The 26,241-nt window shown below is 40.1% G+C and overlaps 3 protein-coding genes across 3 annotated transcripts; 2 read left to right on the top strand and 1 right to left on the bottom strand.

Moving 5' to 3' along the window:
* Positions 1 to 5,484: 5,484 nt before the first annotated feature.
* Positions 5,485 to 6,655, bottom strand: LOC145938244 (uncharacterized). The gene is made up of 2 exons (XM_083041737.1): positions 6,419 to 6,655; positions 5,485 to 6,033 (listed from the first exon to the last, which is right to left on the bottom strand). Exons 1-2 carry the CDS (start codon positions 6,653 to 6,655, stop codon positions 5,485 to 5,487), a joined length of 786 nt encoding a protein of 261 aa, XP_082897863.1.
* Positions 6,656 to 11,103: 4,448 nt separating this feature from the next.
* LOC145938243 (uncharacterized) lies at positions 11,104 to 13,305 on the top strand. Its single transcript, XM_083041736.1, has one exon. The coding sequence runs from the start codon at positions 11,104 to 11,106 to the stop codon at positions 13,303 to 13,305; it is 2,202 nt and encodes a 733-aa protein (XP_082897862.1).
* A 16-nt stretch (positions 13,306 to 13,321) lies between these two features.
* Positions 13,322 to 14,554, top strand: LOC145938242 (uncharacterized). Its single transcript, XM_083041735.1, has one exon. It carries the CDS (start codon positions 13,322 to 13,324, stop codon positions 14,552 to 14,554), a length of 1,233 nt encoding a protein of 410 aa, XP_082897861.1.
* Positions 14,555 to 26,241: the final 11,687 nt, after the last annotated feature.

The following is a 26,241-nucleotide window of genomic DNA, read 5'->3' as shown; positions in this document are numbered from 1 at the left end:
TGCATGCCAGTGCCACTTGCGATGACTTGGAAGATTGATCTAACGCGCAAGTTTTCTTCACAACAATGTGTTCCTTATTAATTATAGTCGCGTTACATAAACTTCTATTTCTCATAATTGGTATACTTATCGCTTTTTCCGAGTCGATGAAATCCCAATCTGGGCACGGCGTCAAATAATTTTTTTGGGTTTCCTTAGAAACACGTTGCGTATTATCTAATTTTATTTTGGACCGCCAGTTTTCGATTTCATTTAATGATTCAGAATAATCATCTATCATACTCGGCATGGAAAAGTCGATTTTATTTATATTATTAATACTTTCCATGCTTACAGTTTCTTCTGTTATTTTGGAAACTGTTTTTTATTAAATGCACCACATGCTAATTTGAGTCTACCGTCTAAATATTCAATGTGATAAAAAATGAATTTGTCAATTCTCATCGGTAGTATATTATTGAAAACACGAGTTTTTAATTCTGCAAATTCAGCCTCTACAAATGATGACGTGGCAATTTCCCTGCTGTTTTGGAAATATGAACGCATAATGCCTGTCCATAATGGCACATATGACATGAGACTCTTTATTTTTTTAGCAGCCTCGATATTGTAAAAACCATTCACCACGTTACCATTGCCTGATATACGTGCAATTTCTAATGCCTCGTGGAACACTTTTTCAGCCCAACTAGTCCAATCAATTTCTTCGTGCAATATATCAATTTCTTTATCGCAGTCGTACATATCTTTTACTGGCTGTTCCTCAATAGTTACACCTTTAATTATATTGTATATATCTCGGAGATGAATTTCTGATTGCAATAATACATTGTTTTCATTTAACCCTATTTCTTCACTAAGAGCCACTATTAATACCGACTTAATAAAATTTTGTAATTGTATAAAATTTTCCATCTAGTACGCTTTTGCTAAGGACTTTAGGAAAAATTGTCTGATTTTAACTGGCTTGCCTCGGAGACAATCCCATTTAGCGATCATTGATATAAAATGACTAACGTCTAACCTGATATACCATGAGGGAATAGTATTATTTTGATTATTAATAATATTATAACAAATTTGTAAATAGTGGTTCAGATGAGAACAGCCAGCAAATATACGTGCAACTGCGATTAAAATTGCTTTTCCAAAATCGAAAACAACCATTCGAGGTAATGGAGCACCGTCCCTAATTATTTCGGAAAAGAAATAACTTATCATAGACGCATCTTGCTTTGTAGATACCATTTGGAATACTAGGAAGTTACCAACGTCCGACACGCATAAAACTTGATATAAAAATATGTGTGGTGATTTTTCTCCAATTGGCAGATTAATTTTTTCCCCAATACTTCCAGTGGCATCTATTGCTAAGAAGCAATCTATATCCTGCTTGTGGGATTTTTTGTAGATTAAACGTTGTTCTTCGGTCCAGTACATACAATAAAAAGGGTCAATTCCCACATTACGGATGGTTCGAGGAAACTTGGTATATTTAGCTAATTGTATATTTTTTATCGGATCAGTATCCTTCAATTCCAAACGTTTATCTAGTTCCGTTTGTTTGGCTTTGCGTAATACTGTCCCATCATATAATATCGGTGGAGTGCTATCTTCAAATGCCATGAGTCTGTTGGCTTCTTTATTACGCCATACACTTCCTCGCACTTCCCTTACCATCTAAAAGTTTGTTCGCAATTTTTTCACGCAATGGACCGCGTAATTGTTGTTTCTTTTTGTGTGTGAAATCTGAAGAAAAGCCAGTGAGCGCACATCGAAATACAACGTCGCTTCCTTTTTTAGGTTTACTATGCAAGAGACCGACCAGTGCATTACATTTCTTACATTTACCTGTAAATTGCGCATAACATTTCGCATCAGTATTTGTAAATATTTTTGCACGTTTGAAACTAATTATACACGGTAATCTTATTTGCTGCTATATTTTTTCAGCAAATACATCTGTCCATTTTCCAGGTTGCAATGTCACATAATTCCGGCCGTGACGTCCGTATGTTTGACGTACTGGTTTCATCGATAACCATTTTTCTTCAGATATTAATAATTTAAAGTTTTTCAGTTTTATTTTTTATGTGGATGAATTATTATGATCCGTTATATTTAATGAACTATTTTTAGAGTCATTTACATCTTTAGTATTTATCTGAAACGCTTATAACACGGCGCTATACATACCACTTCTATCATTTTTTAAAATGGTATAAATACGTTTTGCAGTAATACATACTTTCTTAGCTGCAAATGTCTCAGATATTATTGTAAACTAGGGGAAAAGCCTATCTACGCCAGGCGTTAAGGTGGCTACTGAAGGTGGTTACTGAATATTTTTTCATGGGATATTAAGGAGTCCCTAGCTGCGCCCCTGAGTTTTCTGATTTTTTCCTTTGGTTTTTTTTTCATTGCTTTTACTCTAGCCCCTGGCAGAACACCAAATTTCATTTTCCTACGTAGGTCATGTAAAGTTTCATGTAAACCCCTTTTTTTTGTTGCGCTGTGGAAACCGTCATGGTACCCTCATCCCCCGGGTAGAAGATGAGGGTTATGTGGGACTCCTTGCTCCCCTTGACCGGTCCACGAATGGATCGATCAGGGGGCCCAAGACCTACCTCACTAAAACCACAGCGGGTGCCTTCGCTGGCTCTTATGGGGGTGGCAAGGAACTGCCGAAGCATTACTTCTTGCTACCCCCTGGCCCTACCTGTCTCAGGAGAGCATCTTCCCCGAGAGGAAGATACTCTCCCCCGCGCATCGTGCGGTTCAATCCCAGGGGGGCACCGCCCCCACCCCGCGCCCTCCCAAAAAGTTTGGGGGGCGGGGTCACGGCTCGAGTGTTCCCGCTCGAGCAGCCACCCCCCGCTCTCAGAACGAGGCTCCCTCCCTCTCCCAAGAGGGACGGGGGATTCGGCCAGCGCTCCGAGAGCCCTACTCCTGGGAACTCCCCCTCGGAAGGGGGGAGAACCCCCGCAGGCAGTGGTGCCCTTCCATCGGCGCCCTAGGCACCGGTGAGAGGGCCACCCCTGCCGCGTCCCTTCCTGGGGGGATCACGTGCAATGGGGCCCGGTGATGACTGGGCCCCTGTGATCCCCCCCGTGCCCCCAGGCCGTGGTTCCCTCCCTTAACGGGATTCGACCGTCGGCCCGGGGGCATCGCCGAGACCCTCCCCGGGGGGAGGACCTCGGCAGGGGCGGGAGCGGATGCCGCCCGACTCCCGGCCGCAAGGCTTTCGCCGTGCGGCCGCCAGCCGGGCGACACCCGTCCCCGCCCTCCTCCTCGAACAACTACACCTCTCCCCTTATAAGGAAAGGGGGGCCTCTCTCATTGCTGGGCGGGGGGGCACAGCGTCCCCCGCCCAACTAATCGCCCTAATGGGCCTCCATTGTTTCATCTTTGGGCGAGGGGGGCACAGCATCCGTCCCGTTTAGTGCGCCCCGTCAGGGGGGCGTCTCCTTGACCGGCGACGAGGGGGCCCGCCGCCGCCCCCTCCACCTCGGGCACCGCCCCTCCCCCGCGCCCTTTCGGCCCTTCCTTGCCGGGGCACCCAGGTGGGGTCGTCCCTTTCTTCACGGGCTTCGGGGGTAAGCGTTTGCTTATCCCGTCTCCCCCGTCTCTCCCGTTCCCTCTCTGCCTCCTCCTTCTGCGTCATAACCTTGAAGCAGAAGGAGGAGACCGCCTTCCATTTTTCCTCGTTTTCGAGCATCTGCTCAACGATGCTGGGCAGATGCAAGTCGTTACCTATAATATTTACCAGGACTCCGCGCTCCTCTGCCCAGGCGGAGCAGAACTCTAGAGTATGTTGCGCGGAGTCCCGGTCCTCCTCACAGTGATGGCAGTGCGTCGTACGCTCCTTCCCTATTTTACACAGGTATTCACCGAAGCAACCGTGCCCGGTGAACACCTGTGTAACATGATATGACGTCCCGCCGTTAGTCCTCTCCATCCATTCTTCCAGTTTAGGTCTCACGGCCCCGACGACTCTGTGCCCCGAGTTGGTATGGGGGGGCAGTTGACAGGTACTCATGAAATTTCCCTGTCATCTATCGTCGGGCTTGGATCCTCAGGATGCCCTTAACCCTGGCTGTTACCCGCACTCCCAACCCACGGAGCTCGTGCTGCCGCCGGTATACTTCGACATACGAATCAGCAACGAGCTCCATGGGTGGCATGCCCGCCAGTGTTATGGCCGCCGCATGCGACACCGTCCTATATCCGCGGACGACGCGAATGGCCACCCTTCGCTGGACACGCCATAGCGTGTCCTTAATATGCTTGGTGGCCATCGCGGCGCCCGCCCAGACTGGCACTCCATAGAGCGCCACCGAGTTGACGGTGTTCGCATATAGGCGACGCACCCGGTCATCCGGCCCTCCCAAATTTGGGAGCAGACGGCTCAGTGCCGTCGCTACCCTATCAACCTTCAACGCCAGATGACCAAAGTGATCCCTGAATTTCCAAGTTCCGTCCAGCAAGAGTCCCAAATACTTAATATTGGGACCGAGGTGGACGGGGACGCCATCCACTAGGACATGGGTCATCGGGGGTCTTCCACATTTCCCGTTGTGAAAGTAGGCCGCCTCGGTCTTCCGAGGGGCCACTCCCAGACCCATGTCCTTTATAGAGCGCACGACGCGCGCCACTGCCATCTCTGCTAATCTTCTCGCTTCCCCCCAGTCCTTTTCCCCGGTCAGTAATAGCGTGTCGTCTGCGTAACAGACGACTTTACAGCCGGAGGGGAGGGCAGACCTTAAAACGCGGTCGTACGCGAGGTCCCACAGCAGGGGGCCCAAAACTGACCCCTGCGGGACTCCGCAGTACACCTCCCTCAGGCGTTGGGTACTGCTTTTGTCGCGGTACCCCAGGCCCCTTCTCTGAAAGTAGGACCCAATAACCCCCACGAGATAATCAGGGACGCGATGAAACTCCATCGCGTCCATGACCTTACCCCAGGGGAGGGTGTTGAAGGCATTCACTATGTCTAGTGATACAGCCACCAACACCCCCCCTCTTCAGTAACGGACTCCGCGAAGGACCGAACCCTGAGAATTGCATCTGTGGTCGATCGTCCCTCGCGGAACCCGAACTGGTCCTCGTTGGGCCCCACTTCCTTAAGATGCTGGACGAGACGGTTTGCCACCACTCTCTCTAACATCTTTCCCGCCTCGTCCAACAAACATATCGGCCTGTACGCCGAGAGAGTTCCCGCCTGCCCTCCTTCGGGATGAGGACCAAATTGGCCTTCTCCTAGACTGGGGGGAAGTACCCTTCTCGTAGACAACTTGTAAACAGTTGCCTTATGAACCCGGATAGGATGTCCAAAGCTATCACCCAGACCCTGCCGGGAATACCGTCCGGGCCGGGGGCCTTATTACTTCTGGCCCTCAGCCTCTTGATGATCCCGGCTATCTCATCCCCGGTAACCTCCAGGTCCTCTTGCCACTCGATGGGCCCCTTGAATATTGGAATTCTTCAGGGGCCCTCGGGAATAATGTGGACACTATGTCCTCGAGAATCCAGGGATTCCGTCACTGAGGACGCCCAATACCTCAGTTTGTTCATTACTAATTTGTATGGGCGCCCCCATGGGTCCGAGTTAAGGGAGAGCAGCTGCTCATCCCAAGCTCCAGACTTGGCCCGCCGTATCGCCGAGCTGAGCTGGTACTTCACCTGCCTGTACCGCTCTAGCTCTTCGGCGACTCTCTCGGCGTTGCCGCGCCTCCTACTTCTAGTGTAGCGGCGTCTGGCCTGGACCGCCGTGCGGCGTAGTTTCGCAATTTCGGCAGTCCACCAGTACGCCGCCCTGCGCGGCACGGACTTGGCTCGGGGCATGGCGAAGTTACACGCCTCCTCTATGACTTTCCCGAGCCAGTCCACCTGGCCTTCCACATCCTCTGGCACCTCTGCGCCAGGCCAGGTCGCCGAGAGAACGGCGGCCCTTAGTCTATCCGGGTCCAACTTACGTAGGGCCCATCGCTGTGGTCGCGACTGTGCTTCTCCTTGGGGGCGACCAATCACCCTCTAGCGGGCGACGTTGACCCTCATCCTGATATATAAATGATCAGAGAGGGTCTCTTGATCTGTCACTCGCCAATCGCTAATGGGATTGGCCGCAGTTGGGGAAGCCCATGTCAAATCTATGACGGACTCCCCCTGCGGCCTGACGAGGGTGCTGGGAACACAGGCCGAGTGCCGCCGCCCAGTCCTCCAGGACTCTGCCCCTCCTATCAGTGCAGCGGGAGCCCCAACGCGTGGATTTCGCGTTGAAGTCTCCCGCCACAACCACCGGGCGGGGCAGCCTGCCTCTGACAAAGGCCGCTACCCCGTCCAGCGACTGCTCGTATTATGCAGAGTCCGTATTTGGGGACAAATAGCACGCCACGACCTCGATGGGTCCCCACTCTACCGAGACGTAAACGGCCCCCTCCCCAGTTTTAGTGCAGGGAGGGGAGCCGTTCACGTCCCTCCACGTGACCGCCACCGAGCCGTTACCATTGGCCGCCCAGCATGGGTGACTGTCCGGCACTCGGTAAGGCTCGGAGGCGATCCCTAATCCACAATTCCACTCCAGGAGGGTCTGCATAAACAAGTCTTGCGCCCTCCTGGAGTGATTCAGGTTTGCCTGGAGGAGGCTGACGTTCATAGTGAAATTAGAACAGCCTCCTCCATGGCAACTTCCATAAGTGGCTCCGGCACCGCGGGAGTCACTGTGTCTGCTGCTGCTGCTGCCACTTCCTTCTTTTCTTTGGGTGTCTCCAGCACCGCGGGAGACACCCTGTTCATGTAAACCCCTACGGCAGAATTAGAGGCCCCTGGCTGCGCCCCTGAATAAAAATTTTGGGTTTTCCGATTTTTCCGTTTTGTTTTACGTTAGCCTCTGTCAGTACCAAATTTTTTGTCTCCTAGGCCAGATTGAAGTTATATCCCATGTTAATCTTATGGCGCAATAAGGCCCCTGGACCGAAATTTAAGATTTCAAAAATTTTCCCATTACCTGAAGGTGGACCTCTATCACCATGCGAAATTTGGTGTTTCTAGCATGTCGAAAAGTACCCGATCAATTCAATGACAGACAGAATAGGGATTTTTTATATATAAATATTTGATGGCTTGGCGGAAATACTTTTCCGTCGTCATCTACAGTTCTATAATACTTATTTGTCAAAATGTCAAATAATTTTCCTTTGTCGTACATTTTGATACTAGTATTTCAAAATATAAAGAAAAAACACACTTTTATACATTATATTAATATTAATTGCAATATTAATTTTATTTTCTCTTAATATGTTATTTTTAAAAGAAACATACGCGCCAGATTACTCGACTAAAAATACAGTTGACTTCCTTTTTCTCCTTTTTCGCGATAGAAATCTATCTCTATTCTCTGTGTCGTGTTTGAGCAAGAAAACAGACACGGATGCGTGTGGCATGTACTCCGTCCAGCGAGCGAAATCCAGTCTAGAGCTTGCCGTGTTTACGACACAATTATATCGGGTCTGCTCGTAGCCGGGGAAAGTGGGGAGAGCGTAGTGCGCTACTTGTCAGTACGGCTCTCCCGGCTCTTCCCGGCTCTCACTCAATTAATCTGGAAGTGATGCAAAAGTTCTGGCCAGTCAAAGTTACAAGACAAAAATTTTTCAAAATCCGATAGAGGTGAAAATATGATCGGTAACCGGCCGTTTTGTCGAGAGTTCTGACAGCCCCCATAGGCCTCCGCAAGGGGAGGCAAACAGACACATGCAACACTCTGAAAAGAAAAAAAAATAAAATTAAAAAATAAAATACAAAAAAATTATAAAAATAACTTAAAAAAAAAAAAACCTTTCTCGATTTACATCTACCTTGTCGCGGTGAGAAAGCTTTAATACTAAAAGATGTAAAAATATTAAAGCATACATTTTTTTTTCAATTAATCTGGAAGTGATATGCCCTCTCCCTGCAAAAAATTCTGCGGACGCCCGCAGCCCCCGAAGAGTTCTGACGAAAACTATTAGCACTCGAAGCGCTACGATGCGAGATAAAAAAGTTGGGGCCGGTTGAAGTCGCGGATTCGAAAATTTTCAAAGTCCCCTAGGGGTAAACATTTTTTTCGAAAATCGGCAGTTCTATTGACAGTTCTGACAGCCCCCCGAAGAGTTCTGAAAAAAACTATTAGCATTCGAAGCGCTACGATGCGAAATAAGAAAGTTCTCGTCGATCAAAGTCGCGCGGATTCGAAAATTATCAGTCCCCTAGGGTTAAAAATTTTTTTCGAAAATCCGCAGTTCTATTGATAGTTCTGGTAGCCCCCCGAAGAGTTCTGAAGAAAACTATTAGCATTCGAAGCGCTACGATGCGAAACAAAAAAGTTCTCGATCAAAGTCGCGGAATCGAGAATTTTCAAAAATAAAAAATTTCTTTGGAAATTGGCAGTTCTCTTGACAGTTCTGGCAACCCCCCAAAGAGTTCTGAAGAAAACTATTAGCATTCGAAGCACTACGATGCGAAATAAAAAAGTTCTCGTCGATCAAAGTCGCGGAATCGAGAATTTTCGAAAATAAATTTTTTTTTGGAAATTGGCAGTTTTCTTGACAGTTCTGGTAGCCCCCCGAAGAGTTCTAGCAATTATCCTTATGAATAAAAGCACTAAAGTTGAAGATAAAAAAGTTAAAGCACTTTGAAGTTGCACAAACGTGAAGTTGCCCCCCCCCAGTGTTTTCACTGTTTTAATCAACGGAACTCTTTTTATAATTGATAGAGAACTTTAGAACTCTTTGGGGGGCAATCAGAACTATGCTCATTTTTTCAAATTTTGAAAACGTGGGGCTAACTTTACAGAGGTGCCAGATCACCGTCAACGATATCGTATTACTCTCCAGTCTCACCGCCGACCCGATCTTCCGTACGATCGCGATTTAAGAGTCCGGTTGTTAAAATCTATCTGTATTGTCGCGGCTATTCTCTCGTATTCGTCTATCATGTCGATGCGCAGATTTCGGACTTAAGCTTGTCGCGAAGGTAATTCTGTGTTCGATCGTTCGACGTATGTTCTTTTGTATCAGAGTTTGGTTTACACTGTCGTTTACATTATCTCTTGTCTTTATATGGATGTAATTCCGAAAAGTACTCACCCCCGATTTTTTTGAAACTCAGTATTCTTACGCGCTGATTATGAATATTATAGTGAAAATTGGCGACTATTTGATTTTCATGGTGAAAACCATGAAAAAACTATAAAAATTATAGTTTTTTACGCTTATCTGAGTAAATACGGAAAATCATGATAAATGTTTTAGACAAAAGTTTTAGATCTCACAGAGATAAACATTTTATGTCCTATTCAGTTTTACCGTACGAGTGATAGTTTTCGACAAAAACGATGGACTCTAAATCTTATATCTGTCTTCCCATCTAAGCATGTACTTTGCAGTACATATACGATTCCACATGGGTTTGCAACTTTCCACGCAAAGCGAGGTTCCACGCAAACCTATTTGTCTAGTTTTTTGGTAGTGGAGCCCCTCGCAGGGGGGCGGAACCTACTGTTTCCACGCATACACTTTTCCACGCGAAGCGAGATTCCACATGGGTTTGCAACTTTCCACGCAAAGCGAGGTTTAACCCAAACCTATGTATCCAGTTTTTTGGTAGTGGAGCCCCCCGCAGGGGGGCCACTGTTTCCATGTATACACTTTTCCACGCAAAGCGAGGTTCCACGCAAACCTATTTGTCTAGTATTTTAGCACCCTGGTTTGTGAGAGGTGAGGGGATTCACAGTTAAAAAGCACTCTAAAGTTAGGATTTTTGTGTTAACGCTGTTTGTTAGAGTTAAGACTAAGATAAAAATGTAACCGCGGGTACCGACACTCGCGAGTACGTCCTTGACCGTTCAAGCCCGGCACCGATGAACTAGCGACATCAGCAAGAATCCGTTTTGCCCAATCGTCGCGCGCCGCGAGGCCCGAGAGCCCGAAGCGCACGCGTAATTTCCAATTCCGCTCAATGCGCAACGCAACGACACGCGCAGAACTCGCGATCGCGACGATTTGGGTAATGCGCCACTCGATAGATTCGCGAGCCAATCCGAGCGTTAGATCTTCGCGTTCCCCTACTATCGGAGCAACGGAAACGAACCACCTCGTGGCTGATGCTTCGCTCTCTTCCGTCTCGACCTTGGGAACAACAAGACGCTTGCCGCGTGCCCGAGTGTTAGAAGTTTCGCGAACAGCTCTCCCAGTTTAACTAATCACGCTTTATCACACGACACGAAAGGCGAGTCGTTCTCGCGGAATTCGATCTCATCGAGGTCATCCGCCACGCGGTGGTTCAGTTCCGATCTTGTGTGAGAGTTATTAGGCCGTCTCGCGGTTCATCGCCGACGCTAAATCGATCCTTCTATCGGTTGTGAGTCAACTATTTCGAACTCGCATTCACAAGTTTCATCTGCGGAAACTTCGGACTTCGACGGCAGGCGAGAGTGAGACGAGTATGGTGATCAGCCGCCTCTAGTGAGTGGTGCATTCATCGCGTTCGCGAACTCGCATCCTGTACGCGGTCAAGATCTCCGCCGCGCGTGGACAAGATTTCCGTTCGTAGGGTCCGCCATATTCGGGCTCGGCAAGATTTCCGTCGTTAATGACGCAGGTAATGTGCGAGATCAAGATCTCCGAGCGACCACTTGAATGCTTATCACTGGAGGCGACCATACTCGTTATTCACGATATTAACAAATCTCAATGGTCCGCGTTCTTATTCGGCTGTGAGCGACCATCAACCGAATTTCAATTCTAATTGTGTTCTTTATTCTTTTTTTTTGTATTCGTTGTCTCGTGTGAAAATTACAATTAAAGTGTTATCGAGTCCAAATTCAACTCGGTCTTTGCTTTCTTCTTTTATTTTTTTTGTTATTGTTTGTGACGTCAGTCTCTCACCCGGAATTCCATCGACGTGCGTTAACGCTCGCTTCGAGTGCTAAATCTAGTACAGACCCGGCATTCGCGCAACCTCAAGGCGTCCTTGAGTGAATACGCAACATTTGGTCCTTCGAGCCGGATCGAAGTGAGGGCCTCGATCGTGCGAAACATCGCCGGCGGGTGAAAATTAATCACAATGAACGAAAATTTGGAGAAACAGCAACAGCTGCTGCGAACCATCACACGTTCTCTGGAGAACTTTAAAAAAATCGGACGCCACAATATGACGGCCGCGAAAATTCGCAATCGAATGAGCTCGCTCAAGGAAACATGGATACAAGTTCAGGCCGGACATCTTGTTCTTCGGACGACGATTCCAGCGGCAAATCAACCAGCATTAGACTATTTCAAGGAACATCAGTACGAAGCTCACGAGGAAATCTACCAGAGTGCATCCGACTACATGGCGGAGTGTCTGGAGGAGATCGAGCCGTACGTGAGTCCAAATCAGTCCTTCGATCAAGGACATTCACAGGTCGGTCAAGCGTCCGCGTTCTCGCTTTCGCATTTACCACCGATCAAGTTACCGCCTTTCAATGGACAATATGATGAGTGGGAGAGCTTTCGCGATCGTTTTTCTTCGCTTATTATTGACAATCAAGATCTTTCAAATTTCGCCCGTATGCATTTTCTCACGTCGTGCTTGAGGGATCGTGCTCTCGACTGCGTTAAGAATATCAAAGTCACTGCCGATAATTTCGAAATTGCGTGGAATATGTTAAAGGCACGGTTTGAAAATAAAAGACGATTAATTAATGTTCACATGTCGACATTGTTAAATTTGCAATCGGTTCCTCGTGAAGCGGCTGTTGATTTACAATCGGTGCGCGACAAGGTCAACACCGCCGTCGCCGCTCTAAAAAATCTCAAGCGTACTCCAGAAGAACAATGGAACGACATTCTGGTCTGCATCGTCTCCCAAAAACTCGACTCAATAACTCGTAAAGCATGGAATTTAAAATTTAGCGAAGATCAAGCTCCCCCGTCGTACGACGATTTAAATAAGTTTCTGGAAATACGAATCCGCGCAATCGAAGACCTGAAGCCTCCCACTCCTCCGTCCGATAAAACGAATAAAAATCACGGTGCTCAAAAGATTAACAGTGCCACTGCGTCCGCGAAAACTCCCGTGAGTTGTACGTTGTGTAAAGCTAAGCATTATCTGCATGTATGTCCGAAATTTGTAAGTAAGAGTCCCAGTCAACGAATAGACCTTGTCAAGCAGTCAAAGCGCTGTTTTAATTGTCTAAGTAAAAATCATTCGATTCAAGCATGTACAAGTAAATATTCCTGTCGACTTTGCCAGAAGAGGCATCACACCATGCTCCATGTTGACTCGGACTCGAACAAGCAAGACGAACCAGTCGCCTCGGCGAGCAAAGCGGAAAACCCGACTGACACAACACTCAAGCCAATACATTCTTTGTACGCGTCGTCTAATTCTCATACACGGTCACATGTTTTATTGGCTACCGCATGGGTTTCCGTTAGCACGCCGTCCGGCCGCACAGTTACCGTTAGAGCCTTGCTTGACCAGGGCTCAGAGATGACCTTCATTACTGAAAATCTCGCACAAAAATTACGGGTTACACGAACTCGTACGTCAATCTCAATTTCAGCGATCGGCGGAGTAAATGCAGGCACTTATCGACATGCCGCGCAGATTATAATTTCTCCCCAGAATCAAACTACTCCCAAATTCTCTATAATCGCTCTAATATTAAAATCATTGACCGCGTATACACCGAAACGCGTCGATAGCGGCGGGACGTTCGACCATCTCGCGGATCTCCAATGGGCAGATCATAACCCCATGAGCGCAGATCCCATTGAGATTCTAATCGGTGCGGATTTATATAGCGAAATAATTTTAAAGGGCGTGCGCAAAGGGGCACCCGGACGTCCCATCGCGCAACATTCCGTCTTTGGATGGATCATTTCCGGACCTATCGCGTCGTCATATATCTCATCTCTTACTTCAACAATCGCGTCGGGCTACGATGATTACCCAGTAGAGGTGAATGCACATCTATCTCTATCGGATCAAGTCGAATCGTTAACGCTTGACAAAGAGCTCCGTCGATTCTGGGAAGTGGAAGACATTCCCGGCTCTAAAGCCCTACATCCTGATGACGAACAATGCGAACTGCATTTTCAGTCAAATTATTCTCGCTGTCATGACGGTCGCTACATGATTCGTCTACCCTTTAAAAAGGGGCCCCCCATTGATATCGGCCAATCTCGGTCGAAGGCGGAAAAGGTACTGAATCATTTAGTTCGACGTCTTCAAGCTCATCATGAGCAAGAGCAAGAATATTCTGAATTTCTCCGAGAATAATGAAACTCTCGGACACATGAAGGAGGTGCCGATCTATCATGATCCTCGCGAACAAGACGTATTCATTCCGCATCATCCGGTTATCCGGGAAAGCAGCAAGACAACGCACTTGCGCGTTGTTTTTAACGCTTCTTCCGTTACTACGAACGGAACATCCCTAAATGATCACATGCTCACGGGTCCCAAACTCCAAACAGAGTTACCCTCGGTCATACTCAAATGGCGGCAGTCGAAATACGTGTATACGGCTGACATCACTAAGATGTATCGCCAAATTCGGATTGACCCACGCGACGCTAACTATCAAAAAATATTATGGAAAACAAGTCCGTCCGGCCCGGTACGTGAATTTCAGTTGCTCACCGTGACATACAGAACGGCTTCTGCTCCATTTCTGGCGCTTCGCGTCTTAAAACAGCTTATGCATGATGAAGGACACGAGTTTCCCTTAGCAATTCCTATTCTTCAACACAATATTTACGTCGACGACGTTCTGTTCGGCGCGGATAACATCGAGCTTCTTCGTCAAAAACGCGACCAACTCACGGCGTTGCTGCGGCGAGGTGGTTTCGATCTGCGTAAGTGGGCCAGTAACTCGTCGACTCTACTGTCAGATATCGATCCGGAAAATCATGGTTTGGCGTGTGATAAAACCCTACAAAGCGATGAAAATTTGAAAATTCTTGGAGTTAGTTGGATCCCAGCCTCCGATGTCTTTCAAATCCAAGTAGCGTGCGCTTCCGAAGTTCCGCATTCAAAACGAGCGGTTCTTTCCACCATCGCTAGATTGTTTGACCCGCTCGGATGGGTCACTCCAGTCACTATCACCGCAAAGATTTTCATGCAACTTCTGTGGAAATTAAAATTGGATTGGGACGATGACCTCCCTTCTGAACATTTGTGCAAATGGCAAAAAATTTATACGCAATTATCTGCGCTCAATGGCTTGTCCATTGCCCGCTGGATCGCCCACGAATCCGATTCGGCTCTTTGCGAGATGCACGGATTCTCCGATGCCTCCTCATATGCTTACTCAGCAGTCGTGTATTTGAAGGTCATTTCAAAATCCGGACGTGCCACGATTTCCTTAATCGCTGGCAAATCCAAGGTTGCTCCGGTAAAACTAATGAGCGTACCTCGCCTCGAATTATCAGCCGCCGTGTTATTAGCGCGATTAATCAAATTTCTTCGTCAATCCATTCCAATCCATGCCTCCTCCTGCTATTGCTGGACTGATCTATATATATAAGTGCCGTCCGTCTGTCTGTCTGTATGTACGCGAACTCCTTCCACATTTGTGGACCGATTTTTGTGAAACAGGTACCAAAATGTTGCAAATTTTTCGGGGGTGGCTGCTGTGGGGTTTATTTTCATTTTAAAAAAAATTTTTTTTTTCTCATAGAGGAGGGTATGTTTTCCTGAAAATAATTTTTTTACAGATTTTTACGCCATTTACGCCAATGTGTTTAGGGTGTTCCAAAACATTGTATGTGGGTGGTTGCGTGGGTTTTGCCCACCCACGCAACCACCCAAAAAACCAACCAATGCACTTATACATTTGTTCACCGATTTTCAATAAATTCGTAAAAAAATTCAGCAAATTTTTCGGTGATGGCTACTATATGTGATTTTTTTAACCCACCCTCGCAACCACCCACGCACCCACCTACGCACTCATACATTTGTTAACCGATTTTCAATAAATTGGTTCCAAAATTTCGCTAATTATTCGGGGATGGCTACTATATGTGATTTTTTTTGTTTTACACCTTCACCCACGCACCCACCCAAGCAATCACATATTTGTTAACCGATATTTTCGAAATTGGTAATAAAATTTTCGATATTTTTAAGGGATGACCATTATGGTTATTTTAAAGTTTTGCCCACCCACGCAACCACCCACGCACCCACCTACGCAATCATATATTTTTTCATCTATTTGCATGAAATTGGTAACAAAATTTATCAAATTTTTCGGGGATGGCTATTATATGTGATTTCTTTTAACAAACCCTCGCAACCACCCACGCACCCACCCACGTACTAATACATTTGTTCACTGATTTTCACGAAATTGGTGAACGATTCGAAATTGGTATTAAAATTTTCAAATTTTTAATTTTTTAAGTTTTGCTAACACACGCAACCACCCACACACCCACCCACGCACTCATAAATTTGTTAACCGATTTTCACGAAATTGGTACCAAAATTTCGAAAATTATTCGGGGATGAATATTATATGTGATTTTTTTAGTTTTGTCTACTTACGCACCCACCCACGCATCCACACACGCATTCACACATTTATTAAACGATTTTCACTAAATTGGTACTAAAATTTCGCAAATTTTTCAAAGATGGTTACTGTATGTGATTTTTTTTAAGTTTTGTCTACATACGCACCCACCAACGCACCCACTCACGCATTTACAAATTTATTGACCGATTTTCAAGAAATTGGTAGCAAAATTTAGCAAATTTATTAGAGATGGCTACTATGTGGTTTTTTTTTTAATTTTACACCCCAACTCACCCACCCACGCATCTACTCACGTGCGTGCGCATTTAAAAAATGTTATTTTATGTTAAAAAACTTTGTAGTTATAAAAGAGAAACATATAATTTTAATAAAATCATCTTTTGGTAGTGGCGTGATTGTTAAATGGTGTTATTAAGTAAGAGCATTTATTTATTAATGTATTGTTTTTTTTAAATCGTAAAAATTTTTAAATTATTTTGTTCAGTGAGATTTTGCAAAAATCACCCCTTAGAGGTGATGAGTTTTATTTACATGTCATTTCAGAAATGACTATCTATCTATCTATATCTATATATATAAGTAGCTGGTTTCACATATTAAATGTCATCATTGATCAAACGAATACAAATCAATTTGAAAATACAATCATGGAAGAAAATAATATACCGAAAGAAATAGAAAAAGAAATTGAAGAATTTCTAAATGGTAAATATAAATAATAATTAATTTATTTAAATAAAATAATATTTTTTTTTTAATTTGTTAATTGTTTTATTTAAATTAATATATTATCACATTAACATATAATCTAATATATTTTTTAATTAAAAAATTTCAGTAATTGAAGATGATCAAATAAATACAAATGAATTTGAAAATTCAATTGTGGAAGAAAATAATATACCGAAAGAAATAGAAAATGTTCTGATAAATGAAACAAATGGATTTGAAATTAAAAATATAACGATGAATCAATTAAATATATCAACAGAAATTGAAGAATTTCAAAATGGTAAAAATATAAACAATAATTAATTTATTTAAATAAAATGATATTTTTTTATAAATTTGTCAATCGTTTTATTTAAATTAATATTATTACATATATATAAAGATATAACCTAATCTATATATATAAATAAAAAATTTCAGTACTTGAAGATGGGCTAGATCATGTATTAATAATGGCATTAGAAGAATTTGAAAAACGAGAGGAGCTAAAGAAGGAGGAGTGTATGAAGAATGAATTTAAAGATAAATTTCAGAAAAAAAATAAAAAGCGGAAAGAAGATAATAATGACAATGATGAAAAAAAGGATAAAAAAATTAAAAAAATATAATTTGGTATAAAATAATTATTTAAATTATTAAATATGTGTATTTTTTACATGTTTAGATATTTAATAAAAATTATATATTAAAAATTTTTATTTGTTAATTATTATTTAATAAAATTCGCTGCTTTTTAAATTTCTATACGCTAATTTAATTATTTTTTCAAAATTAATAGAATAAATATTACAACTTTTGTTTGAGATATGCCCAAATATAATATTAATAATTAAATTTTCTACAATTTGCAATATGGGATACGTAACAATAACAGTAATATTATATGTAAAAATTATAGTTTACAAAAATTAATTTAAAAAAATTAATAAACTAACATCATAAATAATAAAAATAACAAACAATAATAAAACTAAAAAACTAATAAATAAATAATAAAAAAAATAATATTTATAATATTAATAACAATAAAATATTTATTTAATAATAAATTAATAATAAAAAAATAATATTAATAATATTAATAATAATTTATTTATATAAATAAATAATTATTTATTTATGTAAATAAATTTTTGTTATGTTTTGTGGCGGGAGAGAGAGAGAGGAAGAAGGAGGCTAAAGGGAAAGAAGATATATTTGAAAAAAATTAATTATATAATATATTATTACATGGTAATATAATTAATAATTGTATTTCCGCGTCCGCGGCCACGTTCGCGTCCACGGCTACGGCCACGTCCGCGTCCGCGTAGTCGGCCTCTTCCGGCTCTTGCCCATCGAGCTTTCTGTTTTACTGTAAAAAAATTATATTATTTAATATTTATTTTTATTTATTATTCTTTATTATTATACTTACATTGCAATGAATCCTTTAAAAAATCTTCTGGCGGTATCACTGCAGGCTGTGGATCGTCAGCAGCCACCACCACTGCAGGCTGTGTATTATCGTCAGCAGCCACCACCACTGCAGGTTGTGTATTTTCATCAGTCAACACCACTACGGGCTGTGGTTGTTGTTTGGCCAAAGCAACGGCCAATTGCCGCTGTAACTCCTGCATTTCCGTCTTTAAAATATTATTTTCAGCGCTAAGTTCGCGACTGATCTGATCCTAAAAAGATATATATATATATATATATATATATATATATATATATATATATATAGAAGATTAATAATCTAAATTTCTCTCTCTCTCTTTCTCTCTCTATCTTTAACACACAAATACAAAAATCTCTCTCTTTCTCTCTCTATCTTAACCATATTATCTCTTTCTCTCTTTCTCTCTTCTCTCTCTCTCTCTCTCTCTCTCTCTCTCTCTCTCTCTCTCTCTCTCTCTCTCTCTCTCTCTCTCTCTCTCTCTATCTATCTATCTATCTATCTCTCTCTGTCTCTCTTTGGAATTAAAATTTACTTACATTATGCTCACTGGTGTTGCACGCATTTTCGTTTATCTCTTTAGAAATCTTGATTAATTAGAAGCCGATTTATACAATTATACGTAGTAATTAGAGATGTGTGACATTAACTACAAAGAACAGTTGAAAGAAATGTGGTACGCATAAAATAATAATATTGAAGATAAATGTTACTATAGTCAAGGCATACAAATTAAAGGTTTATTTACACGAATTGCACACATATACAAAAACACATACACAAATTTTTCAAAAATTACTTCTTGGTGTAATTTTGTAAAAATCACCCCTTAAGGATGAGTTTCGATTTATTAACGTGAGTCATTTAATAAATTTATCTATAATAAATTGCTGGTTTCAAATTAAATTACGTTAAATGTCATAATGGATAGGTCAAATAAAATAGAAAATGTTATAATAAATAAAATCCGCACAACAAAGAAGGAGTCGAAGGTGTAAAATTTTACGAGAAAGGAAATAGTAATAGACGAAGTTATAACGTTGAAGTGGGAGAGTGAAGGGAGAAACGGTAGATATTTTACATAATTATATATATAGAAATTTGTAATAATTGTGTTTAAATATTTGTAATTAATATTATTTAATAATTACACTTTTATTATATTTTTCTTATATGAAAAAAAGATTTCTAAGATATTAAAAATTCAATTATATAAAAATTATATAAAAAAAATTTATATAAATTATATAAAAATCTATATTATAAAATTATATAAAATAGATATAGATAGATAGAAAAATATATAGAATTATATAAAAAGGCTGCTGTGCGCCTGTAAAAAAAGGCTGCTGTACGCCTATAAAAAAGGCTGCTGTGCGCCTGTAAAAAGAGGCTGCTGTGCGCCTATAAAAAGAGGCTGCTGTGCGCCTATAAAAATGGCTGCTGTGTGTTTATAAAAAAAAGCTGTTGTGTGCATATAAAAAGAGGCTGCTGTGTGCCTATAAAAAAAGGCTGCTGTGCGTTTATAAAAAAAGGTTGTTGTGCGCATATAAAAAAAGGCTGCGGTGCGCCTATAAAAAAAAGCTGCTGTGTGCCTATATAAAGAATTAATATAAAACATAATAAGCACGAAAAAGAAAAGATTCATCAAGAAAATCGATGAACTAATGAATAAATAATTCTTGGTCATACAGAAAGACAAATAATACTTATATATATAGAATAATATAAATATAATTATTACGGCACTTATATATATATATATATATATATATATATATATATATATAGATAGATATAATTTTTTTATATAAAATTAGGCAATAACATATATTTGAGAACATATATATTCAAAAATTACTATTATATATATTTAAAAAATACTCTATTGTTATTTAACAATTCGTATAATGTACCTACGTATACGTCGTATACGGTACGACGTAGACAAGTATGCCTCAAAAGAGAAAAGGCGGAAATTTGTATAAAGTAAGTCGCGAAAGCAAGCGCTTACGACAAATACGAATAATTGAGAGTTTTGAGGAAAGGTCTCAACGACTTGAAGCTAATGTTCAAAGAAATTCTCAGGAGAGGATCAATGAAAATGATAACGCAAGGTCTCAACGACTCGAAGCTGATGCTCAGAGACATGCTCAGCAAAGGACCCACGAAAATGATGACGCAAAGTCTCAACGACTCGAAGCTGATGCCCAGAGACATGCTCAGCAGAGGGCCGACGAAAATGATGACGCAAGGTCTCAACGACTTGAAGCTGATGCCCAGAGACATGCTCAAGGAAGACAAAAAGCTAAACAATTAAATCATTACATTGCGCTAATTGCCAAGGACCATGAAATAAATGTGCCAGTTTATACACTTGGCCAAATGAATGTAGAATGCCAATTTTGCAAATCGTTAAACTTTGCATGTGAAAAATCTAAAGATGGAAAATTTACATATTGTTGTCAAAAAGGCAAGCTTCAATTAAAGCCAATAAATTGTCCTGATTTTCTTAAAAAATTATATAATGGAAATGATTATAAATCAAAAAATTTTATGAATAATATTCGTTCATATAACAGCGCTTTAGCTATGGCTTCAATGGGTGCGCCGGGAAATAGAAATCCATTGGATGTTGTGAACAATGCTCCTTATTGCTTAAAGATTCATGGGCAATATCATCATTTAACTTCAACAGCAATGCGCCCAGCGGATGGGCAAGCTCCGCGATTTGCACAGCTTTACTTTTTAGATACAGAAGAAGCTGTAAATCATAGAATGAATAACAAAGCTAATAAGGAGTGTGATTCAGAAATAATGAAAGAGTTGTCAAGTTTTATGGTTCAATGCAATGAATTTGCAAAAACATTCAAGATGATGCGTCAAGTTGATCAAGATCTTAATCCGATAGGAAATAAAACCATAAATTTAATGTTGTCCTTTAGAAAAAATCCTCAACAAGATCAAAGAAGATACAATGCTCCACAAGCAAATGAAATAGCTGTGGTCTTTAAGAATGTAGATGGTGAGCCTCCATTTGAAAGAGACGTTCGGATTTATAATAAAAATTCGAACGATGTTCAACAAATATCAATTCTAGACAAAAGGTGTGACCCAATGTGTTATCCTTTGTTATATCCATATGGTAACAATGGATGGCATTCAGAACTTAAATCATTTAATCCTAAATATCCAGGATTCAAAGTAACTCAAATGGATTATTATGCTCACCTGTTAGCACCAAGATTAGAATTTAGTCAATTTAAAAAGGCAGGCAAATTGAGATGTCAATTTATACTTGATGCCTATATGAAAACTGAAGCAAATAGGCTTAATTATATTAAATTAAATCAACCTCAATTAAGAGCAGAACTTTATTCGGGATTAATGGATCACCTAGATAATCGAGCACAAAATGAAGGAATTACAGCTGGTATACCTGTGATATTACCATCTTCATTTATGGGCAGTCCAAGAAACATGCAAGAAAGGTACCAAGATGCTATGTCTTTGGTAAGAAAGTTTGGTAAACCAGATATTTTTCTTACAATGACTTGCAATCCTCAATGCCCAGAAATTAAGGATAATCTTGATGGATGTTTAATAGAATTTCGACCAGATTTGGTCGCTAAAACATTTAACTTGAATGTCAAAGAGATTTTAAATGATCTAATTCATAATAAAATTTTTGGAAATCTAATTGCTTATGCAGGTGTGATTGAATTTCAAAAAAGAGGACTTCCACATTTGCATTTACTTGCAATGTTGAGTGATGAAGATAAGCCCCGACTTCAAGAAGTTATTGACATGATGATATGGGCTGAAATCCCTGATGAAGAAAGATATTCAGAACTTAATTTAAAAATTTTGAAGCACATGATTCATGGTCCTTGTGGAGATTCCTCCCACAGATATCCTTGCACTGGAGACGATGGAAAATGTTCAAAAGGTTTTCCAAAAGAGTTTCGTGAAGAAACTAATGCTAATGTGAATGGATATCCTATGTATCAACGAAGGAATTTTGGTAAAAAATACATCGTTAGAGGCAAAGAAGTTGATAATCGATGGGTGGTGCCATATTCACCATATTTAATCATGAAATATGATCGACATATCAATTTGGAAATATGTTTATCGGTGAAGAGCGTAAAATACTTATATAAATATATTCATAAAGGATTTGACTGTGCTGCGATTGAAGTGCAAGCACGAGATGGCATAAGGCTAATTAAAATAGATGAAATTAAATCATTCCTGGATGCAAGATATATTAGTGCTCCAGAAGCAATGTGGAGACTGAACGGATACGATCTGTTTATGAGGTCTCATACAGTAATCAGATTGGCAGTTCATTTGCCTAATCGTCAAATGGTTTATTTTCGAGCAGGAAATGAAGAGCAAGCTGCTCAGAGAGAGCTCACTCGAGATACTACGCTGACTGCATGGTTCAAATTAAATCAATCTGATGAAAATGCAGTGAATTTTATTTACACAGATATTCCTTATCATTATGTATATGATAAAAAAGAAACTAAGTGGAAGCCACGCAAAAAAGGTGGTGAAAAAATAATTTCAAGACTCTATACAGTAAGCATAAAAGATATTGAGAGATTTTATCTCCGTCTTCTTCTACTACATGTGACTGGAGTTAAATGTTTTGAAGATTTGAGAACTGTAAATGGAGTTCTTTATAATATATTTAAAGATGCAGCAATTGCAAAAAATTTGGTAGAAAATGATAATCTTTGGGGAAAAACGCTGGAAGAAGCAACAGAATCGAATATGCCTGCACAACTTCGAGAATTATTTGCTTACATTTGCATCTTTGGAACTCCAACAGATGTACCAACTATTTGGAATAAATATAAAGATTTCATGATTGAGGACTTTGTACATAACAATGTTGTAAATCCTGAAAATATGGCTTTAAACCATATACAAGGAATTCTGATAAATAATGGAAGTAGCTGTGAGAACTTCCAATTGCCAAATCCAACTCCAATAAATATTTACGTAACAGAGTATAATGTGGATGAAGAAAGAATACGTGGTGATTATTTATTATCGACACTAAATGCTGAGCAAAAGCACGTGTACGATATAGTCATGCGAGCAATTGAAAATGAAAATGAAACTCAGAGGTTATTTTTTATTGACGGGTTTGCAGGAAGTGGTAAAACATACCTATTTAACACATTTTTAAGTGTTATTCGAGGAAGAAACGAAATAATTCTTCCATGTGCTTCAACTGGAATTGCAGCCACACTTCTGAAAGGAGGAAGAACTTATCACTCTCTGTTTAAGCTTTCAATTCCAATTGATGATGGAGCTAAATCAAATATTAGAGGAAATTCTCAAGGTGCACGAGAATTGATTAATGCCAAATTAATCATATGGGATGAAGTGAGCATGACTGTTGGACATGCTTTAACAGCAGTTGATAAACTTTTAAAGGATTTGATGAAGAATCCTCGACCATTTGGAGGAAAAGTAATTTTATTTGCAGGAGATTTCAGACAAAATCTCCCAGTAGTGCCTCATGCACAAAAAGCAGCTATAATTGAATCGATTGTAAAATACAATCCTATATGGAGGAACGTAACTCAAGTTAAATTAAAACAAAATATGAGAACTGCGGAAGAAAAAGAATTTTCAAATTGGCTAATGCAACTCGGAGATGGTAAATTATCAAATACGGATGGACTACATCTCGATACAATTGAAATCCCCAAAGATTTTATATCAAAAGAATCTCTTATTAATGAAATTTTTGGTGATAGAATCACCATGGAACGGATTAGAGAAAATCCAGATCGAGCGATACTTTGTCCTAAAAATGAGGATACTTTTAAAATTAATGACACAATCCTTTGTCAAATGGAAGGAGAGGAAAAGGAATATCTCTCAATTGACTTTATTGTAAGTGATGATCCACAGGAGCAATTAAATTTTCCAACTGAGTTTTTGAACTCTCTGACACCTTCTGGAATGCCAGTTCATCGACTTAAAATAAAAGTCAGTGCTATAATAATCCTATTAAGAAATTTAAATACTAAGAAAGGACTTTGTAATGGAACAAGATTTATTGTAACTAATTTGAAAAATAATCTAATTTATGCGGAGGTTCTAACTGGTCCTGCTCGAGGACAGATTGTCATCATTCCAAGGATAGATTTAATTACAAGTGATTTGGAATTGCCATTTAAATTTAAACGAAGACAGTTTCCTATTCGAGTATCATTTGCTATGACAATAAATAAATCACAAGGACAGAGTTTAGAAAAAATTGGGATTTATTTGCCACATCCTGTATTTGCTCATGGTCAACTTTATGTGGCATTTTCTAGAGCAACCAAAAGGGAAAGTGTAAAAATTAAGATTGATGAATTTAGCAATCAAGGACATCTAATTGAAGAAAGTGAAAAATGTTTTACAAAAAATGTAATATACAGAGAAATTTTGTAAATTGAAGAATTATGAAATTGTATGAGAGCTAATAATAGCGGGTTAGCGGTGGGTACATTAGACGTAATCAAAAAATATTTGAGTAAGGAAAAAAAAATGGGTATAATAATTAAATAATAAAATAAATTAAAATTTGTATGTATATATATTTACTAAACTAATGTTTTCAGATTTAAAACATATTAAATTGTGTGGAAATTAAAATAACAAAAAAAATTAATATAAGCAAATAAAATTTTAATTATAAATATTTAAGTTTATGCAAAACAAGACGCAAAATACAATATCAGGGAGTGAAAAAAAAATAATAGTAGTCATCTTCGAAAAATTTGCAACATTTGATATAAATTTCGAGAAAATCGGTCCAAAAATATGGAAGTAGTTCGCGGTAATACAGACAGAACAATTAATCTTTTGTGTTAAATCAGGTTTTATAAAGGCTTTATGAGAACCGCGCGAAGCGCGGTCCTAATTATAAAAGCTTTGAGGACCGCGCGAAGCGCGGTCCGAAACGCTAGTATATATATATATATATATATATATATATATATATATATATATATATATCATAGACCTTATAGATATGGACTGGCAATACATAAAGCAGATCTTGTCCGGAGGGGGTTAGAGAGAGAAACATACTACTTCTCTTTTGCAACAATGGTATTTCCGGACACTCGTAGAGAGAGATAGTTTTCTCTCTCTCCGATGTCCGGAAATACAATTGGTGCAAAAGAGAGAGTAGTATGTTTCTCTGTCTAACCTCCTCCGAACACTGCTGCTAACAGAAACTATCGGCAATTGCCAATCCATATCTATAAGGTCAATGATATATAAATATATAATATAAACAATATTAATACCTAATATTTTCTCCTTTAAACTTCTGTCCTTTTCTCCCTCTATCTCTCACTCTCTCTCTCTCTTTCTCTCTTTCTCTCTCTCCGTCTGTTTTGCTTATTCTTCTTTCTCTTTCTCTTTCTCTCTCGACTTTTCTTTAACTGTAAATAAAACATTTATCTGACAATTAAAATATATATATATATATGTATATAATTTAAAATACATAAACAATATATTTGCAATATTATATATATATATATAAATTTAGCTATTAACAATTAAAATAAAAAGGTCGCCTTTTTTGCAATAAAAGTTGCTCACTTGACATGGAATGCTCCATATAATATATATATGTATATATATATATATATATATATATATATATATATATATATATTATATGGAGCATTCCATGTCAAGTGAGCAACTTTTATTGCAAAAAAGGCGACCTTTTTATTTTAATTGTTAATAGCTAAATTTATATATATATATATCATAGACCTTATAGATATGGACTGGCAATACATAAAGCAGATCTTGTCCGGAGGGGGTTAGAGAGAGAAACATACTACTTCTCTTTTGCAACAATGGTATTTCCGGACACTCGTAGAGAGAGATAAACCGAGTAGAAAAGTCCTCTACCATTTTGCGATATTCTCAATAATAAGAGAGATATTAATTAATAAAGATCGGCCAATTCGCGTGACGACGGCGAGAAGAGACAGCCCAGTTTTATGTCGTTACTAAGCATGCGGCGAAAAGAAACAGTATAATGTTACACGGTTGCTAAGCGCGCGATGAAGCGGGGAGGAGCGCTTTACAAAAGACAGTAACTCCATACGAGTAGCGCTAACTCTGGACCCCGAGTGGGCTGTCTCTTCTCGCCGCACGCTTATCATCGCGCGAATTGGCTGATTTTCTTTAATTTATTTCTCATTAATTATTGAGAAAATCGCAAAATGGTAGAGGACTTTTTTACTCAGTTTAACCTACTCTACCTGCAACTGACGGGTGGTTCGCGAATTATGGGACACCCTGTATATAATTCTCATAACAAATCTTAAATACGGGAAAGATAGCGTCTCGTGCGTCACATAGCGGTAAATAAAAGAACTAATGATTAATGAATACTGTTTTTATAATATTTTTGGAATGTTACAGTAATATTTCGTTTAAAATATTACAGTTACAT

Source organism: Prenolepis imparis, unplaced genomic scaffold (assembly GCF_030444845.1).
Source record: "Prenolepis imparis isolate NDT839.2.m4 unplaced genomic scaffold, iyPreImpa1.0 SCAF_7, whole genome shotgun sequence".
Taxonomy (NCBI): domain Eukaryota; kingdom Metazoa; phylum Arthropoda; class Insecta; order Hymenoptera; family Formicidae; genus Prenolepis; species Prenolepis imparis.
This window is presented reverse-complemented; position numbering and strand designations above follow the sequence as displayed.

What these genes read in the sequence shown, in the direction of transcription:
- LOC145938242 (XM_083041735.1), top strand. Translation starts at nt 13,322, where the DNA reads ATGAAGGAGGTGCCGATCTATCATGATCCTCGCGAACAAGACGTATTC.
- LOC145938243 (XM_083041736.1), top strand. Translation starts at nt 11,104, where the DNA reads ATGAACGAAAATTTGGAGAAACAGCAACAGCTGCTGCGAACCATCACA.
- LOC145938244 (XM_083041737.1), bottom strand. Translation starts at nt 6,655, where the DNA reads ATGAACGTCAGCCTCCTCCAGGCAAACCTGAATCACTCCAGGAGGGCG. An exon ending in AGGGGGCCGTTTACGTCTCG is followed by an intron (nt 6,034 to 6,418) that starts GTAGAGTGGGGA and finishes GTCGCCCGCTAG; the next exon opens with AGGGTGATTGGTCGCCCCCA.